This window comes from Mauremys reevesii, linkage group 2 (genome assembly GCF_016161935.1).
Source record: "Mauremys reevesii isolate NIE-2019 linkage group 2, ASM1616193v1, whole genome shotgun sequence".
NCBI classification, from domain to species: Eukaryota; Metazoa; Chordata; order Testudines; family Geoemydidae; genus Mauremys; species Mauremys reevesii.
Window position 1 is genome coordinate 84121303 of NC_052624.1, and position 12506 is coordinate 84133808.

The 12506-nt window shown below is 42.5% G+C and overlaps 1 protein-coding gene across 12 annotated transcripts in view; it reads left to right on the plus strand.

The window, feature by feature from the left end:
• The window catches only part of FBXL2 (F-box and leucine rich repeat protein 2), a 160985-nt gene that overhangs the window by 92864 nt on the left and 55615 nt on the right, over positions 1-12506 (plus strand). For 11 of the 12 annotated variants that reach the window (XR_005594259.1, XR_005594258.1, XR_005594260.1 and 8 more), the window contains exons 5-9: positions 6915-7009; positions 10619-10687; positions 10774-10869; positions 11168-11294; positions 11494-11568. Coding sequence is in view for 3 of the 12 variants with exons in the window: in XM_039525430.1 (XP_039381364.1) it covers positions 6915-7009; positions 10619-10687; positions 10774-10869; positions 11168-11294; positions 11494-11568 (462 nt within the window). In the remaining 9 variants the exon portion in view is untranslated. Of the gene's footprint in view, positions 1-6914; positions 7010-9128; positions 10688-10754; positions 10870-11167; positions 11295-11493; positions 11569-12506 lie in introns of those variants that run through there. The other variant, XR_005594265.1, reaches the window with a different exon arrangement.

The following is a 12506-nucleotide window of genomic DNA, read 5'->3' on the forward strand; positions in this document are numbered from 1 at the left end:
TACAGGTGTGGCCTTGATCAGTCTGTCGAGATCTTCATAGTATTGTTCCTTTGAGTTGTCAGAGCATGTTAGAGTGGGTGCATATGCACTGATGATGGTGGCATGACATTTGGCATTTAGTGGGAAGCGTAGTTTCAGCAATCTTTCATTGATACCCACTGGAAGGTCTGGGAGTTGATGCATCAATGAGGTTTTTATTGCCAGACCAACTCCATGTATTCTGTCCTCTGTCTCAGTCTTACCCTTCCAGAAGAAGGTGTAACCACTTCCTGGTTCGCTCAAGGAACCTTCCCCAGGCAATCTTGTTTCACTTAATGCCGCTATATCGATGTTGTAGCGGGCTAGTTCTCGAGCAATGAGAGCTGTCCTTCTCTCAGGTCTTGCAACAGCTTCTCGATCCATGAGGGTACGAACATTCCATACACCAATGGTAAGTTTCCTCAAATTTTTCTTTTGGTTTCGGCCACAGGTTGGGTTAAATTGCCAGCCGCGGCTTGCTGGCCAGTTGTTGTAGGGCAGGCAATTTTTAGGCCACCTTTTCTAGGCCCCTCCCTTACTAGGGTGAGCAGTGCTGTCCTGAAGAGGGCTGCTCAGATGCCTGGGATGCTGCCAGGCAACTCTGCTGCCCCAGGTACAGAGCTGGACGGCCACCTATCCACAGGCCGCCTGCGTGCAGGATTGGGACTACGACTCCCAGTGGTAACCTCCACCTGTCGCTTTGCCCCTCCCCCATTGCCGCAGGTATGATGATGATGTTTGATGATGGGGTGTATGGGGTGCCCAGGGAGTGGTAGTACCTCTGATGGGGGGACTTGTACCCCTTCAGGGGTGGTCCATCCACTTTGGTCCCCACCTGTCACTCAGCTGTCACCTGTGGCTCCAAGTAGCTGCAGCATGCGCAGTGGCCACACCCCAGGCAACGGCTTCGACAGGCCGGCTAAACCAGGTGAGTGTAACTGATGGGACTCAAACCCTCAGTGAATTAGGGATATGCCTACCCTGCATGCAACGTCAGCTCTGGCAGACTGGGTGAAAGAGATCACTAAGATCCAACCGCCAAGAAGACGGTTCTGCAACGCTTTGTGGACAGCGAAGGGCTTGACGAGGCACGAAAGACGTCAAGGCCATCCACTGCAACCAAAGAAGTTATCAGTCGTGACGATTTTTCGTACCATTGGTGTCTGGCTTCTAAGGTTGAGAGAGTGGGATTGCTCCCATGCAATGGCTCTACCACTTAAAAAAGCTGTCACCATATACCATCATATCAAACAATACCGAAGCCTTATTCTGCCATAGGGTTAAGATAGTACACTGTTTTGTAATGTATAAAACAAATATACATATTGGTCTTGTATACACAATACCAGAAAAAAAATAAACTGCCTTAACTTTATAAGCAAACTGCTGTTTTAGGGATTTATCAATCTTATGCCAAAGAGTGTGTGCTGGGGTGTGGTGCCAAATGTTAGCAGCGATGGTGAGGGAATTGCACTTTGCTGATCTCATAAACAAAGACCAGGAAAAAAGTACATTTAAACTACTAAAGCACCAAAATACCTCATGTTTTATTCAGGGCATTTAATTCTTAATACTGAAACTACCTGTCTGTTTTTAAATACATTTGCAGACAGTGGTGGATTAGCCACTGGGTCAACAGGGCCCGTACCCAGGGGCCCCGGTCAACTGAGGGCTCCGGAAGAATGGGTGCTCCCCCACCCCAACCCACTGCCTGCCTGCTGCTCCTGCCGGGGAGTGCGGGGAAGCCCCCAGTGCCCCAACCCTACTCCCCAACGGGGGGGCTGCAGGCAGAAGGGGTGGGGAGGGGCCGCCACTTGCTCTGTCCTTGGGCCTCACAAAAGCTTAATCCACCACTGTTTGCAGATCACCTCTAAGTGAGCAGCATAGTCTTTCAAAGGGGCCTTAATTCATCCTCCAAGCTTGTGCCAAGCAAATTGACTGAAACTGTGGAAAAGAATAGAATTATCAGACACACAGCTGAACACGATATGTTGGGGAAGAGTCAACACAGCTTTTGTAAAGGGAAATCATGCCTCACCAATCTATTAGAATTCTTTGACCTCTGTGACTTGAGCCCGCGGCGTCTGGGAGCTACAAAGCCCCCCGCTGCCTGTGGTGGCTGGGAATTGTGGGGGCCCCAAGCTCCCAGCCGCAGCAGGTAGGTGGGATGCCTCAGGAGCTTGCAGGCAGCGGGGGTGCCCTGAAGCTCGGAGCTGCCGTGGGCAGCGGGTCCCCCAATTTTTCTTTATTGCCTGTGACCTGTCCGTTACTTTTACTAAAAATATGCATGACAAAATCTTAGCCATACTCATAAATAAGGATACATTTTAGTCACAGATATTTTCAGTAAAAGTCATGGACAAGTCACGGACAGTAAACAAAAATTCATGGCCCATGACCTGTCCATGACTTGTACTATATACCCCAACTAAAGCTTGGGCTAGGGACCCGTGGGCCCTCTAGGGCAGCGGTCTGGGAGCTCCGCAGGTTTTGGAGGAGGAGGCCCATAACCACCAGCTGGTGCCGGGGTGAGGGGGGGGCAGCAGCATGTGGCCCAGGGCCCCTACCCGGCTCAACGCATCTCCCTGGAAGCGGCCGGCATGTCCCTGCAGCTCCTATGGGGAGGGAAGGCTAGGGGGGCTCCGTGTGCTGCCCTGCCACAAGTGCCATCTCCGCAGCTTCCATTGGCCGGGAGCCGCAGCCAATGGGAGCTGCAGGGGCGGTGCCTGCAGATAGGGGCAGCGTGTAGAGCCCCCTGGCCCCTCCGCCTAGGAGATGCAGGGATATGCTGGCCAATTCTGGGGAGCCTCCCCAAGGTAAACATTGCCCTGAACCCCTACCCCAGCCCTGAGTCCCCTCCCACAGCCAAACTGCTGCTGCTGCTGGCCCAGGGACTGCCTGAGCCCCAGAGCCAGCCACACCGGCTGCTGCAGAAGTCACAGAGGTCATGGAAATTCATGGAATCCATGACCTCTGTGACAGACATGCAGCCTTACTCATAAATGTTCTGGAAAAGGGCATCAATAGGGAGGTGGCAAAGTTTGTAGACAGTACAAAATTACTCCAGATAATGCAGTAGTGGTGTAGCTGTATTGATCCCAGTATATTAGAGAGGGAAGGTGGGTGAGGTAATACCTTTTATTGGACCAACTTCTGTTGGTGAGAGAAACAAGCTTTCAAACTTACACAGAGCTCTTCTTCAGGTCTGGGAAACTGACTCAAAGTGTCACCGCCAAATACAAGTATTTGAACAGACTGTTTAGCATAAGCAGATAACTCACATTTCAAAGGGTCATTCAAGGTGAAGAGGCCTGTGAACACTCCTCCAGTTATAGGGAGGAAAGGAAAGGGAAGGGAAGGGGAGAAAGACAGCTGGGAGTGGGGGTTGTTAGTGGGTTACATTTTGTTGTAATACGTCATAAATCCAGTGTCTCTATTCACTCCATGTTATGAATTTAAGCTCACAAGCTCATCTTTTGAAAGCGTTGTGCAAGTTTCCTTTGAGGATGAGGACTGATAGGTCAGGTACAGAGTGATCGCTTTATGAAAAGTGTTCACCTGCAGATGACGGTGTGTTTTGTCTTTTATCAATTTTCTGTGTGAGTTCATTTGAGAGCATAGTGATTGTCTGGTCTCACCCACATGGTTGCTATTGGGGCAGTTAGTCCCCTGGATGAGGTACACCAAATGCTTTGATGGGGATGTGTGGGACCCATCAAAGGTGTGTGTGGGTGTGTGCGTGCGCACGCGCGGGGGATGTTGATCATTGTAGCTGTGGAGATATGTCTGCAGGTTTTGCATCTGTTGTTCTGGCAGGGTCTGGTGCTGCTTTAAGTTGATGTGTCCCGCTCTGTGGGGAGCTTGCTTCTGATGATGAGCTTGGAGAGATTAGGGGTTGTTTGAAGGCCATACTTGATGTGGACCCCATCCTGAAAGAAAATCTTCCCTGAACCCCTTCTTCTGACCGGTTTACCTTAGAAAAGAGACTAAGAGGGGATATGCTAGAGGTCTGTACAATTAGGAATGGTTTGGAGAAAGTGAATAAGGAAGTGTAATTTACCCCCTTACATACCTCCCCCCAAAAAAGGGGTCCCCCAATGAATTTAATATACAGCAGGCTTAAAACCAAACATAAAGAAGTACTTCACACAACGCACAGTCAACCTGTTGAACTCGTTTCCAGGGGATATTGTGAAGGCCAAAAGTTTAACTGGATTCAAAAAAGAATTAGAGAAGTTCATGAAGGGTATGTTCAATCAATGGCTATTAGCCTAGATGGTCAGGGAGGCAACCCAATGTTGTGGGTGTTCCTAAACGTCTGACAGCCAGAAGGTGGGAGTGGTCAAAAAGGGATGGAATCACTAGATAATTGCCCTGTTCTGTTCATTCTTTCTGAAGCATCCGGGCATTGGCCACTGTTAAAAGACAGGATAGAGGACTAGATCGATTATTGGTCTGACCCAGTGTGGGCATTCTGATGTTTTCTTGTCTAAGCTTTTGTGTATCCAGATTGGGTAGTTAGACACACCGCATTTGTGCAGACAAATATGGTTTTTACATATGCAGGTTTATTCATGAAAATTCATGTGCAAAATTTCAGGTAAGTCTTCAGAATATATTTTAGAAAGTTTGTCCCACAAGGCATTAATTATAGCTAGTTGTGTTAAAAATCATGTGGATATATTTAAATTTGTAGATCCTTAATCTATGCTTTGTGTCCACTAATGAAGTGGGCTTTCTCTTATCTGAAAGATATTTTCAATACAGAATCAATAACTGATGCAACATATTTTTTGATAACTTTCATCCTGAGGCAATTTTTAGTTTGAGGTTTATAATTCAGTTTAAGCATTGTACACAATGAGCCCCCTGGGGCCATGTCATTATGGCCCATTGGTTCACAACTCTGTGGCCAACCATATGCTACTTAGTTGGTAATATTTTGAACATTCCTAAAACAGTTGGGTTTGGAAAATTTAGAATATATTTTATTTGTGCATCTTTTAATTTTAGATTAAATAATCTGAAATATTATTGTTCTGGAGCTTTTTCTTAGTAATTACATTTTACAGTTGGCATTTTTGCATTTTCATGGTTTATGTATCTACACTATATTCAGTTTATTTTGGTGATGTTTTTTCATCTTTTTATTAGAGGTCATTAGCTTCAGTTAGGAAGCAGTTGTGACTAATGAGAGCCTAGCTTAAAAAAATCACAGCATCTCAGGAAGTGTATTATCAATTTTAGTTTGTCTTTTTTACTCTAGAAATCGTATAAAATTTAAACATTCTATTACTTAACAATGAGAAATGATGCCTCATAACAGAGCAAAATGTTTTCATGTACGTTAGCCAGTACGTTTGGATTAGCAGTGAATAATAAATATTAAAAATACTGTATTTGGGGAAGTTGTGTGTTTGCCTGTATTTCAGTATAACTTCCTTTCAAGATCGCGAAGGAACATAAAACCTTTGTGTATTTAATCTGCTCTAATTTTAAAATGTTTGTTTGCTTTTCTTGTGCATTTAAGTATACATTTGTTTAGTAAATAAAATGATCAATTTTGTAATTATATTTATTTTTGCTTCTATAGTTTATTAAAGTTTTAATTGCTCCCTTAAAATTATTCTACTTTGTAAGTATTTAGCAAGGTGGTGGTGTGGCCAACAATATATAATGCTTCTGCCTTTCGGTATAAACTAATGCAGGGGTTCTGAAACTTCATTGCACTGCGACCCCCTTCTGACAACAAGAATTACTACCAGACCCCACGAGGGGGGACCAAAGCCTGAGCCCGCCCAAGCCCCGTCACCCTGGGTGGGGGGGGCAAAGCTGAAGCTCAAGGGCTGCAGCCCCAGGCAGCTTTGTCCCCAGGCAGTGGGGCTTAGGCTTCGGCCACAGGTGGTGGAACTTGGGCTTCGGCTTCAGCCCTGGACCCCAGCAAGTCTAACAGCAGCCCTGGCCCATTAAAACAGGGTCATTGACCCACTTTAGGGTCCTGATCCACAGTTTGAGCACCGCTGAACTAATGTATTCCCCCCTCCTCTCGCCAAAAAAAAATCAGGGTGGAAGAGAAGGGTGTAATACCGTAATTCTCTTTAAGGGACATTTTTTTAACAATAATGCTATTTTCAGTCTGCATGTTGAATCATGCCATTCAGTTGAGAGACATAAATAAATAGTGTTCTGGAGCAAATGCCTGTAAGTTTACAAATGCAGAGTGGTGTATAAAGTATATGCATCTTTGAGGACTTAAACCTGTGCTTAATGGTAAGAATCAGATTTGGTAAACACAGGCGTGATCCCAATAGTTAAGCCGACCTAACTCCAGGAGTAGATGCGGCTAGGTCAATGGAAGGATTCTTCCATCGACCTAGCTACTACCGCTTGGAAAGGCAGATTAGCTACAGTGAAAAAATTCCTCCTGTCGCTGTAGGAAATGTCTACTATGTGGCACTACAGGAGCACAGCTGCAGTGCTGTAGTGCCTATAATGTAGACAGAGTCTTAAATATGTAATAACTCAGTGGGATGACTAATGTGCATCAGTGTTTCCAGGACTGGGGCCTAAGTGTACGAGTATCTGTTTCAAAAAACTTTGTTTCAGCAATATATTACCATAGAGTTTTGCTGAAGCAAATAGTAGTTCATTTCACCAGATTACCTGAAGGCTCAGTCCAACACCACCGAAGTGAGCAGGAATTTGGCCGTTTACTTCAATTGGAGTTGGTACAGATCTTCAGTGAGCAAGTACTTTTTTTCCTTACGTACTTTAGAAATCTCCTTCTGGAGGAGGATGGCAGGGGTAGAGACTCAGCATTGAAATTTCATATTTGTTTAGAATATTAGGTGTGTCGAAACAACATTTATTAAAACTTTATTTGTATCTGGCTTAAGGGTCGTGTGGTGGAAAATATTTCCAAAAGGTGTGGTGGGTTCCTGAGACAGCTTAGTTTAAGAGGATGTCTTGGTGTTGGAGACTCCGCTTTGAAGTAAGTAATCTATCCACAACTTGATTTAGACATATTTGTACAAATCTTAATGACTTAATGTAGTCACTCAATGTGAATTCCAGTTTGGGCAGAGAATAGTTAATGTTTTCTTGAAATGAATTAAGTAATGAGAACAATGAGAGATCATTTTTAGTTTTCCCAGCTATTACTGATTTTGAATATTTCAAATGCTTGACAGTGGAACATATTTTTGCAGACTAGTTGTTTGCACCTAACAAAAAAAAAAAAAGTTTTTTGGTGTAAGTATTCAACAAATTTGTGGTGAACAGTTTATTTCTTCCTTTTTCATGACTAGTCTTAAAAGATAAACTATGTTTTCTCAATAGAAGCCTTGTTGCTTTTAAATAGCTAAGCCATATATAGAACCAACCAAATTTTCTTTTCAACATAAAAAAAAAGGTTGGCAAGAAACAATGCATTCTTTTTCAAAATGAAAACCCCATACTAGTAACAGAATTTCTTTATAAAGAGTAGGGGAAAAAAGCAAGAAACAACCAAATTTTCTGTTCAAATAGAACATACTCTGCTTTGTAAAATAAAGTTAATGCTGGAATCAGTCAAAATTTCCTATTTAAAATGAAAAATTATGTTGGAATCAATAAAAATATAAAACTTAGAACAAAGATCATGTAGGAACAAAACATCTTTTAAGGAAAAAGCCATGTTTTATAAAAGGAAAACTTGTTTTCCAGAGAGTAAAAAGGAAAGAGGAAAAAAACAATTAAAACCAACTAACATTAATGTTCTCTATGCAGATGTCTGGAAACCTTTTTAACCTTTACAACTGTTTTAAAAACTGAATAACTTTATAATTTACTAAAATATTCTCAAGAGGAAACCTTAGTGTTTCCTTAGTTTTTTTTTTTTTTCTTCCAGTGAGAAGCTCTTGTCCTTCTGGAATAACTTACCTTATATCAATTATCTGCAGTGTAACCTTGACATCTTAGTATGCTTCCATTTAGATGAGCAGTGAGGCCCACAGCAGAGAAATGAGATGGGCCATAATTTCAGTTAAGGGCACTTAAATAACCTCAGAGTCTCTTCACATCCTGAGGCTGATTTCATCTTTTTTTCAAATGTTGGGATTTGTTAAGAGAATCAGGTCCCCTACTATCCCCGCCCCTTCCCTGTTATGAATACTAACAGTGTTGACATTTATAACTGTTTATTTGTGGTTCAGATTACAGGCAGGTGCTGAAAAGATGTATACAGATAATTTAAACAGGTACACAGAATATTCATGAGCTCATTCAAGTAAATGATGCAAACAGGAAATAACAGAGAGTTAGATGACATGGTTTACCTGCTGGTGGCCTGTGTACACTGCTGCTTCCACAGTGAGTGCCATTGGTGGAGCTGCACTGGTGATAGCAAGTAGTGGGAAAAAGCTGTAGCCTATATACACTCCAAGTATAGATGGGATGATGTAGTCAAGAGAAAATCCAGTAAATAGTAAGTGGCCTAAGCTTTCTTTAGGGAAATAGTTAGGAAGATTGCTTTCATTTTCAAATAATTACTGTATATACTTGTTCATAAGCCGAATTTTTAAGTTAAAAAGGGAAGCACCAGAGAAGGGAGTCGGCTTATGAATGGATATAGAGAGGGAGAGGTGGGACACAGCCCCTCCCCCCAACAGAGGGAGCAAGGAGAGGCAGCCGCTATGCCCTGCTCCCCAGAGCAGGCTGCGGCTGTGCCGCCTGGCCCAGACCGCTGGAACATGCTGCGGCTGCGCCACCCGGTCTGGCCCGCCAGAGCATGCTGCGGCCGCGCTGCCAAGCCTGTCGGAGCAGCTCCAGCCAGGCCAGAGACATCCTCCTCTGACCCTCCACAGATAAGGTGGGAAGGGATGGAATGGGGAGACTGTGGGGTCCTGGGTTAGGGGTGGGGTCATGTGGGGGGTGGTCACAGGGGCTGTCCCGGCCCGTCAGGGTAAGCAGATAGTGTGCCGGGACACTTTGTTTAATTAGGTTTACCTCTGTGCCTGCGGACGCTCAAGGTAAACAAAACATCTCGGCCCTCCAGCGGCTTATCCTGATGGCCCGGGAGCCAAAGTTTGCTGACCCCTGAATTATAGGGTCGATTTATGAACAGGTCATAAAAAATTTCCATTTGTACTTATCCATCTTGGGGGGTTCGGCTTATAAACGAACCAGCTTATGATCGAGTATATACGGTAATCTGAAAATACTTTTCTGTTTAACTGTCTTTCTGTGCTGTTCTGTTTTCAGATCTGCTTTCTCACCCCTTTTGTTTTACCATGCTTGTGTTAAAAATAATTCCCAGTCACCGAAAGAGATGTCAGATACATAAATATTGCTTGGTTGAGGTACCTGTATCAGAAAATCCACACATAGGTTTTGCAGGACACAGTTTTCCCAATAGGTTTACTATTCCTACAGCTTATTGCAGAATGGAGAAAATGCTGAGAGTAATCAACAGATGTCTCATTTGTCTAATAAATGTAAGTTTCCCTCCAGTAAATACTTGAACTTTGGAATAGCCATTTTGAAGATTCAAGTGGAAGCTATCAACCATATAACTACAATCTGTTTCTTCTCTCCTCCCACCCCCTTGTTTTCAATTCACACTGGAGAGCCAGCAACTTGTTACCAGCTGAGTGTGCAGTTGCATCTGTTAACCAAGGCAAAACTCCAGGCAAAGCTGTTTTTGTGTGTGAACCTCCAACTGTGCCCATAACATTAATAAAGTTGGAGGAAACCTAGATATAAAAATACTGTTCTGAAATGCTGTGTAGCTGTACATTTTCTTTTCATCTGTGCAGCCTGATAAAGCCCTGGCTGGGATGATTTAGTTGAGGGTTGGTCCTGCTTTGAGCAGGGGGTTGTACTAAATGACCTTCTGAGGTCCTTTCCAAACCTGATATTCTATGATTCTATGATATTTATGTATTTCCTCCAGGTAATTAGGGTAATGTTATATATAGGATTTTAACACGATAGTGACAATAATCATCTTTACAATTCAGACCCAGCTGATGGCAGTACTTCATTCAGTTGCATATATTATAGCTCATGACCAAAGTATAGGCCTAGGGGACCTGCATGGATAGTCCAGTAGCTTTAGGGCCTCATCCTATAGCCTGCTGGGCATCTTCACTTCCCTTTGACTTAGGACGGATCGGCCCCTAATGTGGCCCATTTGAGGATTCAGTAATACAACAGAAAAATGAGTGATCCTCTGTCTGGCGGCTTAACTAGAGTCAAATATCCAAATGTGGTGATACTTGCTCTCTTCTGTTCCTATTAATGTTTTGAGTTAATAGGTGTAAAGCACGACAGATACAGGAGACAACAGAAATAGACTTCTCCCTAAAATCAAGTTTGAGGGAAAATGGTTTTGCAAGTTAACAGAGACAAAAACTTACAAAAGAACTCTGGCAAAAGAAAGAAGCAGCTCCTGTGACAATTGTGTCTGAAATTTACTTTGTAGTTACTTTGTGGCCCACATCTCAAGGTTGTTGGCTGTTTCTGTATATTAAATGAAGAGGTTGAGGGGAGGGTGCGCTCTAGTGGCTGAATTGTAACTTGCTCCATATCAAATTTCATTAACGTTTTATTGCTGTTTTAGGACATTTGCACAGAACTGTAGAAATATTGAACATTTAAATCTAAATGGATGTACAAAAATTACTGACAGGTAGGTGAAAAGCTTTTTCCATGTGATAGTGAAATTTGAAAAAAGAAGTGACTGAAGATATTTTTAGTGTATCTGCTGTTTTGCAGCACGTGTTATAGCCTTAGCAAATTCTGTTCCAAGCTGAAACATCTGGATCTGACATCCTGTGTATCTATTACAAACAGCTCTTTGAAAGGTTTAAGGTAAGAATATTTATTCATGTTAAAAGACTATTTTGAAGAACATTTACTGAAATCACATATTTCTCACTATTTTTTTGAAACTTATACTGTGTATCAGCCTCATATATGCACTATACCTAGCATTTCTAAAGATGTAATGTATAGTGCTTATGTATGGTCTTTCCCCATGGTTTTTCTGTAGAGCCCTGGCACAGTTATCCATCATGAATTTGTAACAGCATGTTTCATTTGGGTTTTTCACTGTTATCACTATTCTAAGGTTGGATTTAACTTTATGCATTTTTTTAAATTCTCCCAGTGAGGGTTGCAGAAATCTGGAACATTTGAATCTTTCCTGGTGTGATCAGATTACGAAGGATGGTATTGAAGCACTGGTGAAAGGGTGCAGTGGACTAAAAGCACTATTTCTTAGAGGTTGCACACAGGTACATAATTGCTTGGGTGTGAAGATAATCCTTCAGGAGTACAGTTTATATTTTGGTATTTTGAAAACCTCCTTGAATTTAAATGATAATGTTTTTGTTACAGAGTCTTTTTGTTTTTTAACACTATAAAGTCCGTACATTTGTAGCGCGCTACTTTTAATGCCTTCCTTGCTCATTTATTTTTTATTCATTAATACAGTTAGAAGACGAAGCACTGAAACACATTCAAAATCACTGTCATGAACTTGTAATCCTGAACTTGCAGTCATGCACAGTATGTATTTTAAACTTTGAAAGAGTACATTCTACTTTTATAGCACTTTTTATCTAAGGATCTCAAAGCATTTTTCAGACATTGATGAATTCAAGTGTTATGCTTTTGAATAGTTGGGATAGCACATTTCTACAAGTCACAGAATATTTCAGTCACAGTGTTGATAAAATAGCTAAGTGGAACATGGCCTGTGCTGCCTGGAGGCCATAAACCAGCTGAATATTTCCACTGCTGAATGCAGATTTGGAACCTTTGGCTTTCCATTATTTTTATTTGTAGATAGCTTTAGCTTTTAACTAGTAACTGGAATCAGTCAACTACCATGGACTGTATACAATCAAAGTAACCATGCAGTCTTACTGATGTCATGTTATCCCTGTTCTCTCAAGCCCCAAAGTCTGTCATCTGTGGTCTATTTTTAATTGTAAATTCTTTGGGCAGAGACCATGTCTGAGGTGCTAAGCACATTCTTGTGTGCTGGATATTTAAAAAAAAATAAATTTCTAGTAACATTACATCTACTAGATCAGGGGTCTCAAACACGTGGCCTGCAGCTCCTCACGGCCCCCCCGCTCCCTCCAGTGTTTACCTAGAGCGGCTCTGGCCTGGCGCACACTGGGGGCAGGGCAGGCTCCTTTTTTTTGGGGGGGGGGGGGGCTACCAAAAGTAATGTTTGTGGTAGTGGTTAGTCTCAGAAGTAAGGTCATATTAACATATCTAGATAATTGGCTCATAAAGGCAATAAACACAGTCATCTCAAAAGGCAGCAGAAATCACTGTTTTTATCACATGCGAATGACAATCCAAAGAGGAATGAGCTTATATTAACACAAAGGATAATTTATTTGGGAGACGTTAAGTTACCAAAGTAGGAAAAACACTTCTTTCAGAAAGGAAGATCCAGAAGAACTGACACAATTCATATTTCTAAATATTAT